General features: G+C 42.3%; 1 protein-coding gene across 3 annotated transcripts in view; it reads right to left on the reverse strand.

Annotated features, from left to right (window-relative positions):
- The window catches only part of CDH13 (cadherin 13), a 983,248-nt gene that overhangs the window by 765,216 nt on the left and 190,336 nt on the right, over positions 1-27,696 (reverse strand). For 2 of the 3 annotated variants that reach the window (XM_054579129.1, XM_054579130.1), the window contains exon 2: positions 5,517-5,628. In XM_054579129.1, the coding sequence (XP_054435104.1) occupies positions 5,517-5,628 (112 nt within the window). Of the gene's footprint in view, positions 1-5,516; positions 5,629-27,498; positions 27,625-27,696 lie in introns of all 3 variants that reach the window. The other variant, XM_054579128.1, reaches the window with a different exon arrangement.

A 27,696-nucleotide genomic window follows, 5' to 3' on the forward strand; every position in this document is an offset into this window, starting at 1 on the left:
ATGGCCAGCAGCAGGAGTGTCTTTTAAAACTCCCAACATTTGTTGCCAATGTCTGAGCACTTGTTACATGTTCTAAGAACCCCTCTCTTCTCTAATCAGCATAGGCACACACCCCTTCAGGAGGAACTGTCTTAAGAGTTATCCCTGCCTCTCCAGAAAAAAGAACAAATTGAAACTTCAGAAGAATTAAAGGAAAAGCCAAGAGTAAAAACATAATGACCATCTAATTCTTAGTGATTTCCCACAGAAGTAAGGTCAACAAGGACATTTTGGTGCATTTTTTACAAAGCAAAATTTACTCAAATTAAAGGAACACCTTCTCTGTAATTAGTTCTTCTGCCTGTTTTATTTGGTTTTGGGTGCCAAATGGACTTTTAAAAGAAAACTCCAGCCAAAGTAAATATGGTTACTCGCTTTATTTATTTGCTTGCTTTTTTTCTTTTTTTGTATCCAGATGTAAGATAATGTTTTAAAATGTAGTCTTACCAATCCAAGATTAAAAAAAGAAAAATCTACCGGTCCATGCAATTCAAATCCTAGAATCACTCCTTCAGATGTTTCTCTATCTCTTCAGAATTTTAATGCCCACAATTTATCTTCTAAATGGCTGTGTTTAGATGGCCACTATAAGGAAATTGAATCTATTTAAGGTCTATGAATAAAAACAACAATAATTATAACAGTGGTAATAATGACAGTAATAATAAAAGCAGCTTCCATTTATTCATAGCTATGTTCTAAGCATTTTCCCATCAATTACTGCATCAGCTCTAAAAGTAAGGACTGTCATTATCCTTCTTGGAGAAATGACATAATTCAAACTTGGAAGATCCAAATAACTCTCTCATGGTCACACAGCTCACAGGTGATTGTGTCATATGTTTAAACCCTAGTCAACGTGAGTTTAAAACTCTGCGATCTTAATCCCTAGGAGGATGCAGTTGGAGGGCATCCTTATCAGAACTGTCGGAAGGTGAGGTCCCTCCCTTGGGCGTGTCCAAGCAGAGTCAGGAAGAAGCCGACAGGCTCGGAGAGATAGGCCCTGATTAGAAAGACAGGAGGTAATCACAGGTTCATAACCTTGCTCTCCTGCTGGAACTCTGTCCTCTCTCCCGTGGAGGCCCACGTCACTCTGAGATGGCTGCCTCCTTTTGTGGTCTCTTTCTGTCTCTTCAGGCATTTCTTTGTGACTTGGGTCACACTGCTTTGTTTGGATCTGCGCAGAGATGGTGAGCACACACCAAACACCGGTGTTCCTCTACATTTTCAGGCCTCGCTTGCAGTTTAGGTTGGCTATGTGAGTAGGTCTGGACCATAGAGTGAGGCAGGAATGACACGTGTGCCTTGTGAGCCGAGGTGGTTAAGCCCCTGGGGCGCCTTCCCCACATTGTTTATTGTTCCCCTGTCTGTCAGCTTGGTGACATAGGAGTGACTGGAAAGCACAAGATGGCAGGACCAAGTTGGAAGTAGCCTGGGTCCTCAAGCTCCTGCGCAGAATGCAGCCATTTGGAGAACAGCCTAACCTGCACCCGCACGGCCTTAAAGAAAAGCAAGCCTCTCTTCTGCTAGGTCAGTGCGGTTGTTCAATCCTAGGCCTGTTCTGACGAATGCAGATTCTTTATTAAGTGGAAATACATGTACGTTTGCATTTTAGGTGAACTCAGGAGTGGCCATTTCTATGCATATGTGGTCTAAGGGGAGTGACTCACGAAGGTGAACAAGGGAGGGAGAAAAGTGCTGACCTGATAGTGGCTGGGTGGCCACGGGGGCGTCTCTTCTGGACACTGGGGGCTGGAGATGCTCCCACTATAGAGGCGAGGGGTCATGAGCATGGTTTTCCCCAGCCAACGCCATGATCCCACGCCCCTCCATCGTGCCAGCAGCTGAGCTGATGGGGGTGGGGCAGAATGTGCCGGTCTGTCACTCTGCATTACGCAAAAAGTCACGGGCTTATCCCCTGTGGGGTTTTGGGGTTTGTTTTTTTTTTTGGTCCATATCAGCTGGTGGCCACTCAGTTTTCCAGGCCAGCTATTTTTCTGCAGCCTAGGTGTCAGCTGGAAGGCTATCAGCAGAGTTGTGATCCAGATCTCTTGGTGCCAATACGATGACTACCAAAATCACGTGATTTCCATGTTGCCAGAGAAGCACACCAGCAAATATAAAATAGCTATGGGTGCCGGAGGCCACCAGAGACTCCCGCCATGAAATCCTCACAGATTCCTCCATAAGACCAAAGACCTTGAATAAATATCTCCTTTCTGAGTTTCTGCTTTCTGAGCTGTCTTCCCCTTTCTTTTGGTACTTTCCATCAAAAATGGGAATTGCCACAAACATCTTCCCAGCTCACCTTTCGATACTGAGATAAAGCCGGGAAAGTTTGGTCTAAGTCATCACGAGCTGGGGGATTTGCATCACACAGCGAGAGACAGAATCAAAGTGCTCCCCTGGTTACATTAGAAGAAATAGTAGAACACCTTGTTTTGATCCTAGAAGCTTGTTGAAAAATGGCCTTTTAAAGACGAAAGCAAGTATAGTTAGCGGAAAGGAAAGTAGAATAAAGAGTTATTGGGATGTGAAGAAAATAAAAGGCTTTGGAACAACTGAGGGAAAGATGTATTGAAGTGAACAGTGAATAAAATATTAGGGAAATAAAAGAAGTGGAGGTGACCATTAGTAACAGTTAAGGAAGGAAGAGATAAGTCATCGAGAGTTGAGGAGAAAGATGAAAAAAGATAAAAGGGAATATTACTGTCTGAACAAAGAGCAGGAAGCTACGGACAGAATAAACATTCCCTGTAACTTGCTAAAAGCTGAACGCAGATTGGTTGCATTTCTGGGGCATCAGCAGATATACTAAGTGTATCAGGCCAGGAGACAACACTTCCAGACAATTTTATAGAACAGTGAAAATGGTAGACATCAACTGATTGATTGATCATGTTGTGTTTACACCTTCTACAAATTACAAATTGCAATGACTGCAAACCAAAGCTCTTAAATGCTGCAGTGATAAAGGAAACATGGAAAAAGGCACATGACAAAAGCCCGCAGTAATGTCACTAACCTGGTTTCTTTCCACATCCGACATGGCCTAGACCATCAGATTACGTAACCCTGACATATCCCTGCCATCTCCTGGATCTTGGAATTCGACTTCAAATATCTAAGTGTCTTAACACTCTCTGGTTTTGTTTGATCCTTCTTTGTTTTCCTCCAGATGCTCTCCTTGTGTCAGAAGGAGAGCACTCACCACTCATGGCTTCTTAGTTAACCACGTTTTTCCAGAGACAGAGGGGGCTTGTGTTAACTACAAAGAAATGCATGAAAGAAACTGAGACTGAAAGAAGAAGAAGGGAGGGAGAAAGAGGGCAAAATGGAAGGGGGCGAGGGAGACTTAAAATGTTCCTTGGTTAAGAAAAGTATTTTGGGCTTTTGATTTTTTTTTCTTCCAAGTGGAATATAGTAATACATTGTTACTACTTCTGGAAATCCAGATTTTTCAAACAATATTCAGTACGCATTCTCTAATCTGTAAAAATTTTGTTCATTTAGGCACAATTAACCTCATTCACGGGGTCTACACTCATAATCACCTATGTCCCTTGCTTTGAGATGAACTCACGGTTCTGAACTAGATCTGCTCTCTGTATTTTTTTTACCTTAGTAATATAACATGGGCCCTTCAGTTTCACTGAGAGGGGTAGTCACATTTTACTGATCCAAGAATTCACACACACATTCATATACAAATTTTTAACTGTCTTCCATTCCCATATCACTGACTTTTCATGAGTATGTTATTGATAATCAACCCAGTTCCATTTACCATTTACTAGCTTACACAGAACCGACAACCATAACCAACTTAATTACTTAGGGGATTGAAAGTACAAGAACACACACACACACACACACACACACACACACACACGCACCAAACTTTGATATTGGAATGTACAGTATGGTATAGTTGAAATGAAAAAGATCCCCCAAAGTATGATTGTTTCCAGTTTCTCAGCAGTGAATTAAAAGCTGTTTGGTGGAGTGAAGATTACAGAAGCAATTGCATTTATGGGCCTGCTTTGCATACCAACACTATTAATTTTCATACTCAGGTTGGCTTCACATTTCCACGCATGTTAATGCATCAATAGATACCATTTGGGATAATCACTGGGAAAAAAAAGAGAAGAGAGAGAGAGAGAAAAGAACAGAGTAGATAAGAAAGATGAAAAGAGAGCCAGAAAAATGGTTCTTGTAAACCAAGTCCTGTTTGAAATATATTGATTCTGATTAATAGCAGAATCAAAAGACAAATGAGGGTTCCTGATGGCCTGACCCAGGAGTCACACTCAGGGATCAAATTAGTATGAAATCACATATTGGAATTCACTTATTGTGCCAGTCCTGCACCCTGTCATTACGGACTCTAATTATTGAAATGATTTCATTGGCGTAATTGCATCAAGATGTGCCTGGGCTTCACCTTGGATAACTCCCCTGATGCTCAACATTGTATCTTCATTATTGTGTTCCTTTCAACTCTTTAAATGTGTTCCAGTCTCACAGAACAATCCAATCAAGCAGGCTAGTTTTGTTTTGTTTTTTAACTTTTTTTAAACATGCCAGCCACATCACTCAGGAATAAAGGAATGTGGCTAGCCTCAAAGGCAAACCTGAGCCCACAGGGGCAAATGTACAATAACCTTGCCTGAGGGACCTCAGAGCATCTGACCAAATTACACCACTGTTTTCATATCTCTTATTCCCAAATGTTAGAGAATAGTGCTCAAGAGCCTATGATTAAATGGTTATTTGCCTAACATCAGTGTTAAATCCCATGGTGTTAACACTATGTTTATTATGCAGTTAGTAATGTATCCCGTGCCCTCATAAGATTAAACAATATATTATCAGCTTTAAAAAAAAACAGGAAGATATTATAACCACAGGTCTGAGCATATTTTAAAGAAATTAACTGGAATTTGGGAGGATTTGGGTTTAATCCACAGAATAGCCAGTAGAGATTTTGAATCTTTCTGAAAACCATCTTATAGCCTTAAGAATGAGTTCTGAATTCCTGCACCTAAAAATTCCCAGAAGCCAACACCCTGCTCTCACCTTTATTTCAATCTAATGCCATGGATGACAAACAACAGGTAGAGTAACAGTGCACAGGAAGGCAATGGTTTTGCTTTCAGGGATCTGCCCAGGCGAAATGGACAGAATTTATTTCCTTTGCACAGAATAGAATTCACATTGGAAAGTGGTGGCTCCTTTTCTGGGAGCGGTTGGGAAATATTCACCAATGATAAAATACTAAAAAGAGACACACTTCACTCTATTTGCCTCTTAGCTGGCAAGACTCTAATTCAAGACCGTCCACTCTGGATCAAGCAGAATAAGAATAAGGAGCAGAAAACGATTTAAGGAATATTACATCCTGAGGCACATTCACAGGCATTGGTGTATTTAAATAGGACAAGAGACCAAAAACATCAAGTGGCATTGCTTACAGTTTAGAATCGCCTGGTCCTCAATGAATTCAGCTGGCTGAGCAATATGGAACACTTTCTGCTGAAATCCAGGAGTGCAGTCCAAATCTTCTGCAGATGTTAGCAGCAGCACCTGAGAAAACCGAAGTCATCAATATTTTAATAGCAGCTCATGTGTTTGCCCTACTAACTTGTACCAAATCTGTGACTTTTAGAAATGTGCTGAGGATTTAATTTAATTTCCCAAATGAAGAGGTAAGTTGATACTTCTCCAGCAGTTGCCAACGATTTTGTTTTGGCAATGAGATTTGGAAAATGTGCAAATAGGAACAGCTGTGGCAGTTTCCACTCAGTTGCAGTTAAAGAAATAACTTCGTCAAATTTTTACACCTGCTAAGAATCTCACTGTGGTTTCCATGTGTGAAATTTCATTACAGAATCTGTCAATTTCATAGGAAGCCTATGCTAAAACCAACTTCACCGTCATAGATGGGAAGGAGCATTGTCATCTATGAGGAGAAAGAAAATGAAACTATTTCATTGGAAGTTACTTCTCAAAGAAATCTAAGGCCCACTGGAACTTCACAGTCCAACATGGCGGCCATGAGCCACAGGTGGCTACAGAGCCCTGAAAATCTAGCTGGGCTGAAACTGTCAGTATAAAATACCTGTTGATATTGAAGACTAAATTCCAAAAACAAAGTAAAATATATCATTAATAACATATATGGATTACATATTGACAGGATAATATTTTACAGATTAGACTAAATGTTATCAAAATTAATTTTACCACTTTCTTTTTACTTATGTGAGTTTGTCTATTGGAAACTTTAAAATTTACAGTTGCTTCCAAAGGCCCAGCTTTGCCTTTGCAAATCCTTGAGACACTTTGTCCAGGGGTCAAAAATTGAGGATATGTGTTTTGGAACATAAAAGCATATGGCACACCCTGGACAAGGGGTAATTTATTGTAGTAAGGTAAGAAATGGCTACAGGTTTAGTAGGCAAATATTCTAAATCCTGTGAAGCTAGGGATTACTTCTCTTTCCTCACCTTTTATTCTCCATATACTCAAATTATGACTGTTAACATTTTTCATCCCTTCCTATATGGCCAGCATTGTGCTAAATTTGTTAGATGCATCCTCTCCTTTAATCTCCACAATAGCTCACACAAAAGGTATCTATGTGTCTAGTATAAGATGCATTTTATAGACAAGGGGCCTGCATTCCAGTGAAGCTGACATGCTCGCCCAAGATCTGCATTTAGGATAGCGGGCCAGGATTTGAGTCCATGTTGAAGGGCCCGCAGTCAGAGCTCCTCTCATACCCCTCAGGCTTTCCACGTAGATAAGACTTGGCTTTATTTTGCCTGAGATATTTTCTCTGTAGCCTGTGGGAGGCTGCTTTACCTGAGCTTGGTACCAGCACAGAGTGTTTGGAAATTCACAACCCTAGGAGCAGCCCGTGACCATAACTGATGAGAGCTGGTGCACAAACACCCCAGCTCCCTCTCCCCGCCAGGTGAGATATCCAGGGGGCAAAGCTGCTGCCTCCTAGTTTCCACTTGGACTTGAGCTCCAGTTCCCACAGTGATATCTGACTTGATAACTCACTGTCCATAAGCAACCTTCTTGTGCTTGGCTCATTTCCTTATCCCCTGTTTTTTGGTTTTTGTTGGGGTTTTTTTTACTGTTTGTTTTTTGTTTTGTTTTGTTTTTTTCTGATACCACCCTCCAAATAAAACTGCTTGCACTCAGATCTTTGACTGAGTGCTTGTTTCTTGGGAAACTAAACTTTGATACCAGAACACAAACTCTTAACCACTGTACACAGGCTGTTGATAGAAACTCATTATCATCCCCGCCAGCAAACTCAAAGGAGTATACAAAAGGTTGGAAGCTGCGGAACCATGGAACCAAGGCTTCTCTCTAAATACCAGCCCTCTGAGAGGCACTGAACCTTAAGGAACAAGAGCAAGAATCAATCTCTGGAGGTCCGCGGTGTGGTCAGCCTGAGAAACATCAGAGAAATTGAACGGGCAAGTCATCACCCTGATCGACATCATCTTTCTAAAATCAAAGGGGGAAGGATGCTATAGTCAGTGTCTGAGCAGTTCTGCCTGGAAAACTGTCCCTTGCTTTGAGAGCAGGCTCTGGCTGGATCACCTCTGAAGCAATCATAATGCTGACATCCCATCTGGCACAGACAGAATGCAGATTCAGGACTCAGAATAATTTGCTGGCAATTTCGCAAGCAGAAAATCTATAACCGGCCAACATTAATTCAGTTAAACAGCAAATGGTCAAAGGTTGCCTCCAGGCACCCTGTGTCTACAATTATACGTTAACCTTTTAATCAGCTAATCCTGCCCTCAGATTCCAGACCAGTAAACCAGTCATTCTAGAGGACTACAGGAGATGGCGTCCCTCTAGGGATCCTGAGTGCGAGAACCCAGAACTGATGGAGCATTCTGGTGAGCAGAGTCCCCCACCGCTGTGTCTCCACAGCGCTCTCTCCGTGCTGATTCCTTGGCACGCTGTGTTCAGGATTCCTCTGGACTCACTAAGGAAAAGTACACCTTTTCCCACTGCTGACCCTCAGGGCAGGTGAGAGTGGTGGGAAGGAATCTCAGAGGCTCCAGCTTTGTTTTGCAAATTCTTGGGTCACTCCATGCTTTCATATTATTAATAATATAAAATATAATAATAGAAAGGCATGCAGCACTCTCCTGGGCAAGGTGTGACTTCGCGAGGTAAGAACTAGTCAAATAATGTATTCACTCACTACTCCCAGTGTTCATTCATTCACTTGTGCCCCGGTACTTATTAAACTCCTGGGATTCAGTGAGCACTTAGCCAGGTGTTGTCCCAGAGCTTATAGAGACGCACCAGTCACTTTATTTCATTCAAATCTTGGCTCTGGGAGATTTGGCATTTTTCATGGCTGCTCTTTGTCTCAGTTTTCAAATCTAAAAAAATACGGACAATAAGATGTGGATTGGGAGGGGCTGGTAGATTCAATGGGAGGATGAGCTAAAGCAACTAGAACAGCACTGCAGAGAACAGAAGCAGTCAGTAAGTGTTAGCTGTCAATGAGAACTAGAAAAGGTGAGAGGCATGAACAAATCATAATTTAATGTATTGATTAAAATTAAATTTTAACTTGAAAGGAAATTATAGGTCTCTTCAGGAACATGTAAAAGCTGGGGGATCATGGAAAGTAAACACACAGAAAGGACATTTTTGCTTCCATTGCAAAGATGAGTCAGAATCAGCTGAGTAAATGGAGAGGAATAGAAACTTGTCTTTTTAACCAACACACTCCCTGCTTTCATATGAATTCCTTTGTGTCTCTATGGGCTTCATGTAACACATCTCTGAACTGACAAAACCGCATTTAAAAAAGAATTCAGACTCATTTAGGGCTTCCCAAAAGTTGAATGCCTGGCTACTTAGTAGTGGCAGAATGTTCTAGCTATAGCTATTGCCCCTTGACCTTTTCTAGCAGATTTCAAATAGCATCTGTGCATGCATGAACTTCTCATGGATACCTGCTCTTCAAGTTCAATGGCTATGGGTTCAGTGGTGGAATACGAAGAAGTGTCCTTCACTGGTTGAAAATGAGTACTTGGACGTTACTCCAATACTAGACAAGAGCCTCCTCCAGTATGATCAGATGTCACTCTTATGAATATAGCAATACCCAGACATACTTCCCCCCTACCCCCCTTTAATATTTCCAGAATATATGTGCGAACAACATTGCAAATTTGTCTTTAATGCCACTGCAATAGTGATCATTCTATATGGTTCTTTTGTTCATTTCTGCCTTTACTTGCACCTCATAAATAACAGGCAACCAATACACCTGTGAAAGCTCAGGAAAGACCAAAGCTTATAATTGGCAAAGGATTACTATTACTTGAAAATTACAATCAGTCTACTTATGAAAGCAGGCTCATGTTCAGACCCACCTAAGCACAGGACAGAGCCCCACTGGTTGCGTATGAATCCCAATTTACCAGCTGTGACCTTGGGCGAGTAACCCTGAATCTCAGTTTCATCAGGCAGAAAATGATGAAACTGAGATTCTTATAGGTTATTATGAGGATTAAGTGATTTAATTATTGTAAAGAGCCTTACATAGTACCAGGCATATAGTAATTGCTCAATCAATGTTTGCTTTTATTATTAGTAGTAGGAATAGCAGCATTTTTATAGATTATGTTTAAACCGATATACATAATTCACTGATATTCCCCAAAGTAGACATTTATAAACATCATCAAAATATTATTTTTGTTGCTATTATAAAACTGTTCAGTGGTAGGCTGCGCTCAGAAATATTCAGAGGAGAGGGAACAACAGGAACCGAATCGGGAAGACGATCAGGCGAGAATCTACATCTCAGGGTCGGCCGTGCAGGAGAAACGCCCATGCCTGCTGGGCTCTGGGGCGGCTCTGCGAGTCCTTTCAACGGCACCTCGGAGCTCTGTCCGCTGCGGGAGAGCCACTGCCTTCAACCTACGCATGAGAGAAATCCTTGCATCACGCTCTTCATGCCTGCTTTTCTCTTTAGCTCCCATTTCTTTGCTTCTGTTCCGAGCTTTCTCTTTCAAACGAAAAGGTTTTTGTTTATCCTGACAGGTACTGATGCAAGAACAGAGCCAACTTTGGAGTTTGCCTCCAGGAAAATGCCTTTTGTTTTGTCCCAGACTACAGCTTTCCAACTGGCAGAGAACGGGATGGATGGGGCCAGCAGGGCGGCTGGTCCAGCCGGGGCAGCCTGCCCTAAAAGTTAAATTATCATGTTATGCGGCGCACGCGTCTCCCACCTGCCCTTGTCCGCGCCACTCCCCGCATCCGGGCTCCCGCCCACTGACCCGGTTACGCGATTGCCGGGCCCTCTCGGCATTTGAGTTTGCAGCCCTGTTTTAGACTTTGGAAACAGGCTCTTCACGCAAAGAATTCTTCTATTTATAAGTCTCTTGTTAATTGTCACAAGAGTTCCCATAACCAGGCGCCCTGTTGCAGTAAGTTTGGCCACGTGACTAAGCATTGGTCAACAGGTAGGGGTGAGCAGACTTTCATCACTTCTAGGCCTGACCCTTGAAATGCCCTCCCTTTCCCATCTGTGAAAATGGGAGTGAAGGGAGTCCAAGGAGACAGTCACCCAATAGAAAGTCCAAAAGTCAGTCGCTGCTTAGAGGAAGCTCCTCTAAGCAGCCCCACCGGGAAGCTGCACGTGCCGTGTAGGGTCCCTGAGACCAGGCGTGGTTTGGTACAGCAGCTTGTCAGGCTGACTGTACACTCAACAGGGAGGGATGGAGGCGGAGGGCCCTCTGTACCACAGCATCGCAGACGCTCCCCAGGGGCCAGGGGAAAATATCTGAACTGAAGAAAAGCTTGACACAACTGGATTCAAGCAGCCATAAGTAAAGAGTAACTTAATGCCACAGATAATTATCTCAGCAGGCTGTGGGCAACCTCAGAGCTCGTCTCTGAAGCCAGCTCCAGAACAGCACTTTCCAAACGAACTCGCTAGTGTCCCCTGGCCCCTTGTTGTTTTTCTTTCACTGACTCACTCTCTTCTTGTTATTAGCGTGGATGGACAGTTACTTTATCCTTGCTGCAAAACACCTCTGCTTTACTCTTGTCAAAGGCAGTCTACTGGAATCAGTTTGAAGGGACTTAGATTGGCAGGGAATAAAGGTTACTATCTCTGACTTGCAGGATATAAAAATGTTACAGCCATGTATTTTGATTGATTCTTTATTCTGCCAGAGATTAAAAACCCAGGGTCCTGGAAGGGTTTACAAAGGCACGCTGCCCACAGGGAAAGCATGGAGAAAAGAGACGCACCTGCATGCAGCGTACACTTGTGTGCGTACACGCACACACTCGGCAGCAGGTGGAGGCCCTCACTGTGCCAGCTTATGTCACCCATCTTATTGCCTGTTGATGTAACAGACACTTAGAAATAATTCTGTGATTCTTGGGAAAATATAGGGGGACAATACTTCCACTTTGGTGAGTTCTGATGTCGCCTTCATATACAATTTGAAATCAACATTCTAGACCTTATTTCTAATTGAATGCTACTCGGTATCTTTTCCTCAAATTACTAAAAGGCAAACTGCATATAATGGTCTCCCAAATAGGTCTTAATACAAGGACCTATGAATATGTTAGATTACATGGAACAGGGGGATTAAGGTTGAAAATCAGCTGACCTGATTATCCTGAATTATTTAGATGTAATTGCAGGGATCCTTCAAAATGCAAGAAAGGGTTGAAGAGTTAGAGAAGGAGATATTGCAGTGAAAGCCAGGTTTCAGTGACCTGGTGTGAGAGAGACTCAACCTGCCATTGCTGGTTTCGAAGGGGTGAAAGGAGCCGCCAGCCAAGGAAAGCAAGAGAATGCTAGAAGCCAGGAGGCGGGGGTGATTTCCCCTACAACTTCCAGAAGGAATACAGCCCTGCTGACACCTTGATTTTATCCCATTGAGACTCATTTTGGACTCCTGACCTTCAGAACTGTATGATAATCCATGTGTTTTGTTCTAAGTTGCTAAGTTTGTGGCAATTTTGTTCTAAGTTACAGTCGCCATAGGAAACTCATACAGTCTACCGCAATGTTGGCTCCACTGTAGACACTCAGAAAATATTGATTCCTTTACTTGGTTTTTCAGAATATAATCACAATTTGAGGGGAGAAACAGAGATGGAAAAGAAGAAGGAGGGGAGGAGGGAACTTAAGGGAGGAAGAAAAAGCAGGAAAATGAGGACAGGGCCATGATTTTGGAACCCTTAGATGAGGCCCTCAGAAACTCATGATATAGAAATAACAGTCTAAGTGCTCCATTCCTGAGCACAAACAGGCATAGTCCCTTTGCCTTTGTCTTCGTCATTGTTCCTCTCAAGTGAGGGGGCATTTTGATCTGCTGTTATGACAGAGTGGTTATGTTCATTTTTTTCCATTAATTCCCTTAGTCAAAACTAAAAATTTTTATTATCTACCAGGCACTGGGCTAAATGCTTGAGATGAAGAAATGAACAAATTCCTGGGTAAACTTATTATCTAGAAGGGAATGTAGACATGTAGGCGAATAACATAACAATATAATACTTCATAGATATATATAGATACATATATATCTATATAGAGATATATAGATCGATCTCTCTCTCTGTCTCTGTCTCTCTCTGTCTCTCTCTCTCTCTATATATATATCTGGAATTAGGAGGTAGTTCAAAGCAAAAATTGTTAAACTAGACTACCTGGATTCAAATCCCAATTTTACCACTCAGTTGCTGTGTGACCCTGGACAAGTTTCTAAACTTCTCTGTGCTCTAGGAAAGTTACTAAACTTCTCTGTGCCCTGGGCAAGATACTAAACTTCTCTGTACAATACAGGCAGCGCTTGTACATAACCTCCTTCGTTGTAAGGCTCAATGAGTTAATATAAATAAATAAAAAGGTTTAGGATAAGAACTGGCTCCTAATAAGCGCTACTTGCTACTTATCACTCACACTAATGTAGAGGAACACACACAGTGTTATGAAAATACAGAAGAAGGAATGACACTCTTTAGATAAGAATAGGAACTGGGGCTGTGTCACAGATAAGGCCATGTTGCAAAGATGACTGACATTTCTGAAGTGGCGAAGTATAAGAAAGAATGTTCCCCACAGGGCTTTGGTAAGCGCGAACACCAAGGCATGCCGGCGGAGAAACAGGGAGCAATCTGGCAGGGGTAGCAAGCTCTGCGTTGTTTTCAAGATTATTTGAAAATGTTTTGTCACTTCAAAATAGGATTAAATTGACCAGGCATGTCCTCCTCAAGTCTGGCTTAAAGGAGCCAAAAAATTCCACTCAATGATATCACAATTTTTGTCTAAATGAAATTAACTATTTACTATTAATTTTTCAGGATTAATAAAGTAGTCTCTGTTGATAAATTTTAAAAGAAAAACACAGTTTTGTAATCATTTTAATTAACTCAATTAGGAAGATTTGGTTGGCTGGCCCTTAGTAGAAACTTGAGGCTCTACTTGCCCTAGAGTTGCTGATACTTATGTCTATTTATAAAATTTTAGTGATTGGATTAAGGGTGCCAAATGCCAGATAAAACCTGCTTCCCTTAAGTCAAACAAAGCAGTCCCTTTATAGGAGATACTCTTGGATGAGCTTTAGCAGTCTCAGGAAATTCAATTAAGCAGATAGGAAATACCTACTGTGTGCCAGGCACTGGCAGACTTGTCTACACATAAAACCCTAAATTTATGAAGACAACGGGTAAGAGGCTTACTAGACCAATAGGTCTGAGGTTTGAGGACTCGGCCCAAGAGAAGGTTGGTGTCTGCGTCTGTCACCTGGGCTGCCCGCTCAGCAGCCACCACCGCAGTGACCCGTCCCCGCAGAGCTAGACTTAGCTCGCAGAGTATCCGCAATCTTCTTTACATTCTGCCCTGACGCCGTTTCTGTTCCTCAGGAGCCTGGGTCATGCGAGGGCAAGCAGAGCTGGGGGATGCAGAGGAGTTCAGGCTCCAGGTACAGCCCTCCATGCCGGGGAACGGCAGCCGGTTAAATGCCCGCCTGCCTTCTCCTAGGCAGGCTCCTCTGAGGGACAGCCCATGTGCCGCTCGGATACGCACATATTTATACTTATATTTAAATGTACATATATGAAATATGTGTCTGTAATATTATTCAGCCATGAGAAGGAAAGAAATCCTGCCATTTGCAACAACACGGATGGACTTTGAGGATACTCCGTTAACTAAAATAAGCCAAATAAAGACCAATACTTACATGTGGGATATATATATATTTTAAAAAGTCAAACTCAATAGAAACAGAGAGTAGAAGAGTAGTTGCCAGGGGTGGGGGGCATGAGGGGCGGCTGGTAGAGGGTGCCAGTGGTCAGCGGTGATGGATTAGGCCTGAGGCTCTGACGCACAGCACGGGGACTGCGGTTGATGACACCGAGCTGGGCGGTTGGGGTTTGCTGGAGGCTGAAACTCGTAGGTTCTCACCAAAAAATAAAAATAAAGGACAGGATCAATGTGTGAGGTAATGCATATGCTAACTCACTAGATAACTAAATAAGGGGGGGATCCTTTCACAATGTATACGTATGTCTGTCACCATTACGTACACTTTTAAAATCTTATAATTTTGTTATTATATCTCAATAGAGCTGAAATAAAAACAAACCAACAAAACTCCCAAACATCCAAGCGGGTTCCATTCCATAATCACCTTCAGTCCTAGCAATGCTACCTGTGAAATCAGGAAAATCCAAACGAAGACCCCATTGACGGTCAATAGTTACAGATATGGTCCTAATGTTGTGTCGATTTAACAATGAGACTAGGACATTTTCTTGCTTAGAAATAATTATCAGATCCTGCCTGGCCTTGCTGTGAAGTGGAACATTTTATTCTAACTGTGCAACTCTCAACACTTTCTTCTCTGCCAGACATTAGACAAGATGTCAGATTTGTCATCACACTAGAAGGTTTTTATTAATTATCTTTCAGAGGCAAAGTCCTTTTGTAATTTTTGTTCACACCAGGAAAATTTTTATATTGAACTAAATGTCTATCTTGTTAAATTATTTTTTCTGCTAAAGGTTCTTTCTTTGAAAGTTCCAGAAGAAAAGAAATAGCCCAGCAAAAATTGGTGTTGAAGTCAAGGAATCGATTATGTTAAGCAGAACACCACATATCCTCCCTTGGGACAGAATATAAGAATTTGCATCTTTTCTTTAAATCCTAACTGCCTGATACACAGTTAAGATAAGACTTTGTCCAGATGCCTGCTTACCTGAATCAGATGGAATTGGAATGATTGCTCTTTACATGCCAATCAATCTTATTCTGAAGGACTCATTCATTCATGTAAGCAACATTTATCAAGTGCCTACTATGTGTCAGTGCCAAGATATGTAAAACTTAATAGGACGAGACCCCTTTAGTAACACAAAACACAGTAGGAAAGACCTACTTTTAAAACAAAAGGAAAAACGTAAGAACAGAGTAAGTAATCCTGTAGAAATCATAAAATGAAGAACACAATTAACTCAATATTGGGAGGTGGGAGGAAGGTTGCTAGAGAAGCCACTGGCCTAGACACATCAATTTGGATGATTTTGCTTATACACGCTTGTATTTTAAACAAAAGAAGATGTGCATGCGGAAGGACTATGACAAATGGTAACCCTTGAACTCACTCTGCCGTGCGGCTACTCAGGAGGACTCAAATGTCTCAGGACAGAAACACCCTGATGAAAAAAATTCCTAAAGTCTTTGATAACAGCTTTATTTTTAAAGAGTATGAATTCCAGAGAAGATGGGAACTAGAAAATAATTTCGTATGCAATTTTTCTGCTTTATATTTCTAAGAGTAGCAAGAAATATAAATGTCCTAAGTGGAGCATAAGGTGGTATCAGGTTTCAAGGAAAAAACAGAGAGAGGCCTTCCAGCGGTGAGGGATTCTCAGAGGAATCCTGGCGAACATTTAACAACTGGCTCTCTAAGAAACAAAAGCCTTGATCTGTAATGTTTCACAGTTTCCATGGTGCACATACTCTCATTATGGTCAACTTGGAGCTACCAACACAAGTCGCTGGATACAGAGCTGTGCATAGTTGATTCCCATGGGCTAAGCTTCTCCGGCATAGCAATGGGTATGTCATTTCTTAATTCTGGTCGTTTGGGCCAAGAACTTTCCTGGATTTTTGCAGGACCTTTATGAATATGGATGACGATGACACCAAGTAGAGCATCCAGCCTTCACAGGGTGACCTTTTGTAATCAAGCATGGGGTTCCACTACATATGAGTTAAAACAGTCTGGAAAACCCTAATAGAGCAAAATGACCCACCATAATTTGGTTTTATAGTAAAAGAAAATGCAGTGAATCCTTGATTTGTGACTGTGTTATTTAAATGTTGCTTTTGATGTTTTACCCAGAGCCTTAGTTTTAATGATCAGAGATAATCCTGCCTCCTGACATAATTAGGGACCTGCCGCTGTGCTAAACTGGAGGATAATCAACTTGACCTTGAAAGTTTGTCTATAGTACCACACTTCTGTTTAGAACACAGACGTAGCAGCTGCACTAGTCTCCCTCAACAGTCAAATATCGGCTACAAACTTTGTTCCAACCACAAACATGCTCTAACAGAGGGTGCAGATTCTAACGGCCAACAGACCTTGTATGGACCATATATCTTTTAGGTAGCCCTTAGTGTGTGGATTAATTGCTAACAGTTAAATATCAAGGAATTTTTTAAATTAAATACCTGGATTTGCAATAGCACTGGGGCTGGAGTCAAACAGGGCACCATTCCACAGGCAGGTAGTAGGGGTAACCCCTGACGGATGGAGCTTCATCTCCAGACAACCCCAGTCCATGCCCCGCCCTCTTTGTCCCCAGCAACAAGTCCCATTTGCCTTTTCTTACACCAGTTGTGCTGTTGGATTCCTAAATTAAACTTAAAAGTGATTTTTGGTTTACACTGGACTCTATATAGATTTTTCTTACACAGTCTCATTCATTCTTTTACTTTACCTTCCTGGCGTCTCTGAGTACCAGCTTCCGTTCTTCATCGACTAATATTCCTAGAAAAAGTTTCCCTTGAATGAATCGCAGAGAAGTTGTCTCTGTAGCAGTGTGACTATCAGCACCGTAAAAAGCCTCCTGAAGCTGCCTCCCTGTGCACTGTCTTCTAGACTTTGAGGTGCTGAGTCAGCCTGTTCCATTACTCAACTTTGTATTTTTTCAAAGCACCAGGCCCTTCCTCTTATTCTGCTTGTTTAAAGGCACAGACATTTTAGGGTAATAAAAGTGGCTTATTGCTGGTCTCCAAAGACTATGGACATGCTCTCCATCAACTTCATAGCAATGTCAAAGGATCACCCATCTCCCTAATCTCTACAGCAGGCAGGATGCCTCTTCACCCTGCTGCTCACTGAACACAAACTTAAAAAGTATATCTAGATACAAATATATGAAGTCACACCTCCCCCTCCCTCCGCCTTACAATGACTGCATTAAATTTAGGATAAGCTAGTCTAGTCTTTCCATCGGGCAGAAACATTCATCAGGTTTGGGGCTGACAAGGAAGAAAATATCTGAGCCAAAAGAGTTTGAAAAGGATATTAAATACTTTTTTTCATATGTCTACTTGAGTCCACAATTTCCACTGAAATTTCATGAGTCAGTCCTTGGGACATTTTCAACTCAAGCTGGATTAATGTAATTGCCAAAGATTCTGCTAATCCTACTACTCTTTCAAAGTCAGTCTGATTCTTCTTAGGGAAAAACAGTGTCTCTCACCCATAGTAAAATTTGGAGGGAAAAGAGTCATCAAAAATTATAAAGTGCAAAGTATGATCACATGAAGGGCCTCCACATTTGGCTGGAGACCACACTACAGTCTCCCTAGATAGTCAGACATCAGCTCCAGACTTTGTTCGGAGTGTGGATAAGCGAGAGCAGCGAGGTGCATGTTCTGATGGCCACAGACCCACTGGGCCACGCTATCTGTGAGACAGCCAGCAAGGCCAGCGGCTAAGTGGGAGGTGCCCACGGCCTGAACGAAGGCAGTGGGAAGGGCTGGGGAAGAGGGAGACCCGAGTCTCGGGGAGGATGACCAATTGCCCTGGTTTTCCTGGGACCATACGGGATTTTAGCTTCTAAGGCTGAACACCACAGGAAACGCCTCAGTCCCAGGTACCCTGGCCCCAGCAGGCTCAGGTCGTGCCATTTGAAAAGAGAGAGATATGGGAACTAGCTAAGTGTAGGCAGGGCTGGGGAGAAGGGACACAGGGCATAGGATAACAACTCAGTAGCGGCATGGCACTTTCATCTCATCAAAGAACTAAAGGTCCAGGAGAGGAGAGGGCTTCCGGACGGGACAGAGAACTGCATGGCGGGGGCTCCCTGGGAGGAGCAGGGACCTCTGGTGGAGGGACACCACGGCCTGCAGAAACTTACTCTCTTTCCTTTCTCTGATCTCTTGTCCTTGTCCCCCATTGGCTAAAGCACTGATTGCCAAGTCACAGCCCACTGCCTGTTTTTGTAAATAAAGTTTTATTGGGACACAGCCACAACCATTGACTTACCTATTGCCTATGTCTACTTTTATGCTGCAGTGGCAGAGATGACTGGTTGTGCAAAGCCTAAAATATGTATTCCCTGGTCCTTTTAAGAAAAAGTCTGCAGACCTATGGACTAAGCCCACTGGAAGGCAGCAGGCTGGGGAACACCATGTAGGGAGGAGGGCAAGGTGAGAAAGCATGAGGAGTGGGCCTGGAGGGACCAAGGAAGCTGCTCAGCACGCTCCTTACCTGTGACATCAATCACAAAACTGGAGAACCACTAGGAGAGTCTCAGCCTAAGTGCTGAAAACAGAGGCGCCCCACAGCTACGCGGAGTGTAAACAAAACCTTGGACTTCTTAAGCAGCCTGCCACGAGGTAGGCTCCTGCAGAGAAGGTGCTGCAGTGGAAAAATAGAATTTGAAAAGCCCAGAGGTAGCCAGATTCTTCCTGACATTCTTTGGGTCAGTTTTCTGTAAGTTTAATATTTTTAAGAACTTTTTAAATACCCAAAGAAAATACTTTAATAAACAGGAAGTATGTATTTTTTTTTAATTCTTAGGGATAGGGGACAGTTCAATATTTCATAATTCTCAAAATCCAGGTGACAAATATTAGTTGTATACTTACTACTTCCAGTCATGTATTAGACACAGGAGATAACATAGTAAGCAGAATAAATGCGTTTTTCTGCCCTCGTGGAGCATAATTCCAGTGGAGGAGATACCAGTGAATATGTGGAAAATAAGCACAGTCTAATTTCAGTGATAAATTCTATGGAGAAATTAAAACTAATTGATGGGGTTGGGGAAGAACATTAGATACTGTTTGGGCAAGCATCTTTAATGAGGAGAACCATGAGGGCTTGGACACGCCAAGGTCAGGGAAGAACATTCGAGGCAGAGGCTGTGGCCAGAACAAAGGCCAAGCTTTGGTGCAGGGGTGTGCCCACTGTCGGGAGAAAGGCCCAGGCTCCTGGAGGGCAGCACAGTGGATGAGGCCGAAAAGTGGGGCGAGGCCTAGGGCCAGTAACGCTGCACAAGAAAAGAGCTTAAAAAGCAGATCTGGAACTGTAGCCTTGGAAAGGCTTGCTTGCAAGGTTGGTCCCCAGCTGGCTTCTGTGCACTTGGATTTCAGGAGCATTCTGGCTGCCCCAACTCATAAGGGTATCCCATTATGCCTACACCGTTTGCACAGTGTGGTGTATGCTGAGCAGCTACTTCCTTCGGGAAGCCTGGAATTTTGCTACTTACCCGGTAGAAGGTGCCTATACGACCGAACTCCCCAAACACCCAGGGTACTCAGTCTCTAGTGAGCTTGCCTGGTCGGTAACATTTCACGTGCATCACAACTCACTGCTAGAGGAATTGAGCACATCCTGTGCGACTCCACTGGGAAAGGACCCTTGTGCCCGGTTTCCCCCGGATTTCGCCCCATGAACCTTCTCCTTTGCTGATCTTGCTCCGTGTCCTTTCCTGATAATAGATCTTAGCCATGAGTTTAACTATATCCTGAATCCTGGGAACCCTTGACGCAAACGGCAGGTCTGTTTATTTATTTTCTCTCTGCCAGGGCCCAGGGGAAGCATTTTACGCGGACTTCACCATATACTCCTCACCACAAGTCTCTGTGGTGGGCACACCCTCCCAGACACCACCACCACAAACATTTTAAAGATGAGGTAATTAAGATTCAGAGAGTTTCTGTACCTCACTCAAGGTCATCCAGCTGAGCCTGTCTGACAGAGAATCCAAAGGGTCTCCCTCCCAGTCCCATGACAGGCCCTCGGGGTTCACCCACAGCACGCGCACAGCCTGCAGGAAACTCTTAGATATTTTTGCATATTTGTTTGACTTCCACCATAAAGGGTGGCCCATTTTAAGACTTTAATCTATTTTATCATGAGATGCTCCAGCAAAGCTCATTCAAGCTCCACCTCTTAATCTAGATAGTGAATTTGAACCTTTGTTGTAAGAAAGACTATTAAGATTTGGCAATAAGATTTTTCAAGGGTGATAAATATCCCTTTAAAGGGACTGCCTATCCACTGACTGAATAACTCTGCCCTAAAAATGAAAGTCACACTTGGAGAATGGAAGGGTGGGTTATGAAAATGCAAATTAGAATGGCTATCATTGGTTGAGGTGAATTCGGTTCATCTTGTCACAGAGAGTATGAGTTGGGTAGGCCCCTGTGAGGCGTCATGGAATACAGACCCATGGCATTTGTGGCCTCAGAGCGGAGAGCCGCGATGTCTGCTGTTCAAAGGCAGCAGCAGAGTGCTAAGATGTTATCATTTGCATTATTCTAGAACTTATTTGTGTTCTTTTGAAGAAAAAGATCTCTTTAGGCCTGACCTCCTTTGTTAGTTTTCCTCACAGTGGGTTACATATACCACAGAGGTATGTGAAATTAATTTAGGCAGTACATTCAGAAGAACGTTTTTTTAATTTTAATAATTACGTCCTTATTTTAATGCTTACCTCCTATTTATAGTAAGCAATATTGGTTTTCTACTTAGGGTAATGATAGAAAATTTTCTTTCTAAATATATTTGTACCAAATAGTAAGTTGACTTAAGTAAAAGTTAGTAACTAAAGAGAATGTGGTTATACATAAAAGATCTAAGCTGGAGAAACCGTGAACTGGATAACTTATCTGGGGAGGTTTGCAGACAGAGAATTGTAACCAGAGGTAGGAAGAGTGAATTTAAAAAGGGAGAAAAGCCATGCTAAATTAGACCAGTGATTTTCCAAGTGTGGCCTCTAGACCAGCAGCCTCTGCATGACTTGGGAGCGTGCTATGAATGCAGAGTCTCAGGCCCCACCTCGGACCCACTGAGGCAGAAACTCTGGATGGGGGACCCTGCAATCTTTGTTTTCATAAGCCCTCCAGGTTATTCCAATGCCCTTAAGTTTGAGAACTACAGGGAGACAATTCACCATTTAATCACTCATTCTTTCAATGAACTTGAATGAAACATCTTTCACATGCAAGGCTCATATTTGCATTCAAAACTTTGGAAAGCCATAAAAAAAAAAAAAAAAGGCATTTCAAATATTTTACTAAAGACATGGGATGCATGCTGTGAGAGAATCGTAGCAAATCCTGGTGAGGAGGGCCTGAGCGAATGAGGTTCTGCCGCACACAGAGGCCCTAGGGCTTGGAGCATGGCCTCCCGGGGTGTTTGCAGGGCACACTGCCCGGTGTGGCCAGGACAGAGATTCATTTTATTGTCATACGGATCAAGCCGATGAAGCTCCGGCCAAAAACTCAATGGCCATGGTTTGCTGGAGGCAAGCATGCATGCAGGTTGGTCATCACAGCAAGGCGGTTCCGGCCTCCTCCCTTGTGTGAGCTGAGACCTCCGGAGCCTGGACAAAGGTCTGTCTGGAGCCCAGAGTGATTAGGCCACCGGCCAGCTCTGCCATGGAAGAGCCATTCCTCACAATCTGGGATCCTAGAGTCACACACCGCTCCTCGTGAGTCAACCGAACAGCAGCGGGTTAGGAAATGACAGAGCAAGAGTATAGTCAGAAAGAGGATCATTTCACCTCAACAAGGGACACAGCAACTGGAGTCACTTTCCCCAGGAAATCTGCTGGGGGTGGGGGGGGTCCCGATTTGCAGCTTAGAATGCAGCCCCTGCATCAACAGATGGGGCAGACATGGATTTTAAATCCAGGCACTATGTGACCTTGAGAAGAAAGACCAAAACTGACACAGCACTTTCTCTGTGAGCACTGGAAGGAGCATAAGCTAGTTTAGGCCCCAGAGAGCTGCTGCTGTCCACATGGAAGCCACCTGTTCCTGTAAGATGTGCCGTCAGAACAAAATGCCCGCTGGCTTCAAAGACTTGGTATGAAAAAGACTTGGTATGTAAAATGCTTTATTTGTAATGGTTACATTGCTTTCATGTTGAAATGATACTACTTTGGGTATGTCTGGTTAAAGAAAATATGTTACAATTAAAGTCACCTGTTTCTTTTAACTTTTGTTAATATGGCTACCAGAAAACTTAAACTGGAATATGTGGCTCAAATTAGGTTTCTGCTGTCCAGCACTTCTTCAGAAAAGGAGTCTGTTAACTTTTTCTTAAAAGACCAAGCAGTAAAAAGTTTTGGTTTTGTGGACCAAGAAGCAAAATCAAAGACATGCCGATACGCAAATAAGCATTCAAAATGCAACTGTTTAAAAATGAAGAAACCATTCTTAGCATGTGGCTCACTAAGCAGACAGGTGCCAGGCTGGATTTGATCCCCAGACCACAATTTGTAGACCTTTGTTCTAGAGGATGATATGTCTCAAACATCCAGCATATAGCCCCACAGACCCCGACGTCCACTTCCGTGGGGCCGACTGTGTGAGCGGACTTGTATTAGGTGAATGACAACAGTGAGCACACTGAGGCTCAGACCCAAAGCTGGTCAGCTGCAAAGAGGCAGCGCTGCAAGGTGCCTTTGTATTTTCTCCTTTTCTCTTTTTCAGAGGAGTCTTTCTTACGGCTGCTGACCATGTCAGATAGCCCTGATGCTATGCCTGGCACTGAGTAGGTTCTTTGTGGATAGAGCAACAAAAGGAATGCGTAAGGGATTGGGGCCTTCTGGTAGTTTTGAATCTCTTGCCTTTCCTTCAGCACAAATGACCAAAGATTGAGTGTAGCTCAGGCATCCTTCATGCTTGAGGCTCTGACCTTTAAATTCATTTGAAAGATACAAGCAGTTTGCCAGGTGGGGGGAAAAAATAAGACCTCAAAGTTCTAGTAGCAAGAATTGTTTTCAGTGCATCAAGAGTTAATCCTCTGATGCAGAGCACTATTAATATAGGAAATAAAAGCAGTCGTATCCTATCTTCTGAGCAAACTTGCTAGTGCTGAATTGAGAAAATTATTATTTATTAAAAATGAGACAGTCATGGGCCAGTGACTAATCCTGATTGGGTTCAGAGACAACTCCCCACCCACGAAACAAGTAATACATTTCTGGATAAAGGTGCACTGTTACATACGAAAATGCCAATAGCATTGTTATTCATCTGTTCTAGGCTTCCCTGTAAAATCTTTTCACATTATATTGGTATCAGCTACGGAAAGACCTTCGCCATGACCATACCCCTTTTATCTCCTACGTAGGCCCCCAGTTGTTGGCTCCTGGAGCTGGGGCTTCCTTCCAGTCTTGGTTCTGGCTCAGGTGTCCCCTGAGAATTCTAGGAGACTGGAGTGGGCTGAAGATACATGCTACCAAGTGACTGGATTGGTGTGAGACTCTTCCTTGGACACAGAGAGTAGGGAAGGAGCACATTTCCATTTCTACTGATTGCAAAAGGGACACAAGTCCCTTGGGTGGTTGACAGAAGACCAGAAGAAAACATTCACAGTATGTTTTCCAAAGAAAGAATTAGACGACTCAGGGAGTCCATGGGGATCAAATGATATAGCAAGAGGCCATTAGGTTCTTGGATTGAGTCCATTTGGGTCTCGGATTGAGTCAAGCAGACCTAGACGTGAGTCTTCATGCTACCATTTACTACCTATGCAGTTTCTACTGAGACACTTTCTTGCCCTGGGCTGAAGGTTGGTGCATCCATGATTAGGGCAGGTTTAACAATTATATAGGGTCAGTGAAAAATAGGCTCATGAATGTGCTTGGCACATAGTAAGGAAGTACTACACAATTATGATATTTTACCATATATAATATGCATACATGTTTTTGGCCCAAACTGCCAGGAAAAAAATCTTTCATTTTAATTTTTTAATTAATTAATTAATTAATTAAATTTAGAAACAAAACCAACCATCGTATTCCAGGATATTATTTCGTATACAAATATTGTTATTTCTTTCTAGAGTTACACTTTTAATGCACAAGCATAAATAAAAGAATTAAAAACATATAGATACAGAATTAATACTACCCATGTATAGTTATATCTTTATTTTTCCCGCAACAATTGGGGCAAAAAAAGTGCACATCGTATACAGCAAAATATGGTATTTATATTAACATTTGAAATCAGAAATATCTGGAAGGTCTGAGATGCTTGGTTGCCACCCAGATCAAAGAAGGTTGTTGGGAGATGGACCTTTGTCAACTGGCCTCTCACGTCGGTCCCCCCTCTGCCTCCTGCCACCTGGGAGTGCTACTCAAACCATACTGACCCATTTTAGGATAAGAAGGTGTAATTCCAGGGTATACATTTTGCAGCAAATGTGTCCTATCTTTCTAGCTTGTTCATGTAACAGACATTGCTAATCCATTGTTACATTTCTATGATTTTTACTGGATCCAGTATCTGAATTCTTTCCAACACAGCCTCCTAGCATTTGCTCAAATAATGGAAGTTGTTACCTGAAACAAAATCTGCCTATTTTCCTTGGTGCTGTCAACTTTTTTAAGGTTCACCAGATGGCATGCATATTAATTTTAGAGAGAGAGAGAGAGTGGCAGGGGAGAGCAACATCAATGTGAAAAACATTGATCTGCCCCAACAGGGGATCAAATCTGCAGCATTTTTGGTGTATGGAATGACACTCCAACCAACTGAGCCACCCAGTCAGGGTGGTGCCGTCAAATTCTGTTACTATTTCAGAGGTTGACACCCAGTAGATGGTCAAGAAAGTCATTTTATTTCTATCTATTTGTATTTAAGAATAACAATGCTGACTGATCTAGATGTATGAGTCTATTGTAACATGGCAATGTTATCAAAATGATTTCAAATTGCTATTGTTTTTTAAATTTTTTGTGGTGATATTAGTTGAAAGTATTGGATTAACATGTTTCACTGTGAGTCATGCACATGATTTATAAATCTAATTAGAACAGTGGGTAATGACAGCAGACTTCACACAGTCTATAGGTATGTTTAATAAACTACATTTTTTTATTTTCATCAGGATTTTTGTAATCATGTTGCTAGAGCAACAAAAAGAAGGAGAAAGAGGAGAAAGAGGAAGTAAAAAGTACACCAAAGTCAGCAATCCCTATTTGCTCTAAAACATTTAAAACTATCCAAGAAAATTCATTCGTTTGGGTTGAAAAGCAAGCTCTAGCCATTGCAAAACTTATTTTCTAAGTAGTTTCATGTTTATAATTAATGGCTAATATTCTGCCATTTATAAGGAATTAAAATAAACTGTTTTAATGAGATTTCACCAGGCCACTTGCAAGCACTCAATCAAATCTTATTTTCAATATGTGAAAATGCCTTCTTGATTCTTAATGCATTTAAGGTCAACAGTAACATCTTCATACATAAAAGATTCCATTCTGCTTTTAAAGAAGAGGTAATTATAAGATAACGATCACACAGAAGGTCTAGGTTTTGTGTAACTTCTATTCTAATTAATTTATCATATGTGGAATTTTGCTTTGGTTTCCAAGTGTTGGTCTTTTATAGCTACCATGTTCCACGTGATAATGGGTTTTATTTCTTCAAAAGGTCATCTTTGATATAATTTCACCACTAACAGAGGGAACCTAGGAGCATTGGTGTTTCTGTATGTCATTGCATCCTGAAAAGTCATTCAGCACAGTCCTGGGTCTTTTTTGCCCTTAGATGTTATTTAAAAACCAAGGAGTCAAGGCATTTGAACAAAAGGTGAGAAATTCAATTAATCATTAGGAAGGTTGTCTTCACAATGCCCGCTCCATGAAAGCATATGGATCAACAGAAATATCTGTATTTGAGAATTTGTTTCCTCTTTTCCCCTTCTGTTTCATAAGTGACATGACCTGGAGGTGACTGTTACTCCATCTTGTGTTTACTTCGTGGCCGGTTCGCTGGCGGCAGTAGGACCCACAGCCAGGGTCCTTGGCCCCTTCATCACCTGGGAAGCTTTGTGGTGCTGTTTCGGTTGTTTCATTTTGATGCTTTTTATTCTTTGGAAAATCTTTGTCTTCCAAGTAAACAACAGTTATTAAGTAATAATTACTTCATCTCCCAGGGCCTGCTCACCCCTGCCACTTAAAAGAAAACCAAAAATATAGATAATTGTCTAATATAAGCATCTTAGAAAACCTATCAAACTGAGTTGATAGAATTCTGGCTCAAAGCAGAGAAACTTGATATTGACCTAGCCCAGGATAAATGGATGATTTCAGTTGATATTTCTGAAATGCTGACAATTTCAGCATTTCGGTGAATCACAATCACCGACTGACTGCAAAGAAACCCCTAGATTAAGGCTTCTCAAAACCACTGTGCATGCAAATCAGCTGGGATCTTGTTAAAAATGCAGTGGGCCTGGGGTGGGACCTGAAATTCAGCATCTCCAACAAGCTCCTCGGTAATGCTGATGGGGCTGGGGCACAGACCACAATTTGAGAAGCAAGGCCCTGGGTCGTAAAGGTGAACAAAGGCGGAACTGGGTCACAAGACATGGTGTGGTTTCAGCCCCAAGGAAGATTTGTTAAGCACCCTCTGTGTGCCAGGTCCATTTTAACACCAAGTACATGCGTATATTCACTATATCAGTGGGACAGTTTTCCTTCAAAAGCCCTTCCAATCTTGCCACATAAAAGTCCCGTGCATTCCAGAAAAGAGCCAGACTATGCCTGGGATTGGGGTTATTTCCATGGCCATTGTAATACGCGCATACTATCGTCTTAACTGGTCTTTCTCCATGCACAGAATAAGTCATAGATTAACTAGTGTTTATGGACCACACACAATGCTAAGCAGTAGGTATATACTACTGAAAGAAATAAGTATATATGCTCCCTGCCCTCATGGAGCGTCGAGCTAGGAAGACACTGACAGGTAAGAACACACAATACGATGAGCAGCATTATTAGGAAAGAAGAAAGTGCATTCTCTAAAGCCCATTGCCCTAAAAATCCCAACCCTGTTTCTCTCCTCTTCTCAGTGCTCCCACCACTCACCCATTTAAAAGCAAACAAAACTGTACATCCCCTTCTTTGCTTCCACTTGTTACTCCCCATTTGTTGAAGAAGGTTCATCGTGCCAACGACCACGCCTGATGCAAACACTGCTGCTGTTCTCAGTAACTGCAAAGGACGCAGGGAGGAAAGATGTTGACTTCCATAATCACTACTCGAGACTCAGAATGATGCAAATCA

The sequence above is a fragment of the Pteronotus mesoamericanus genome, unplaced genomic scaffold (assembly GCF_021234165.1).
Source record: "Pteronotus mesoamericanus isolate MK-2021 breed Mesoamerican mustached bat unplaced genomic scaffold, CSHL_Meso_final contig_52, whole genome shotgun sequence".
Classification (NCBI taxonomy): Eukaryota; Metazoa; Chordata; class Mammalia; order Chiroptera; family Mormoopidae; genus Pteronotus; species Pteronotus mesoamericanus.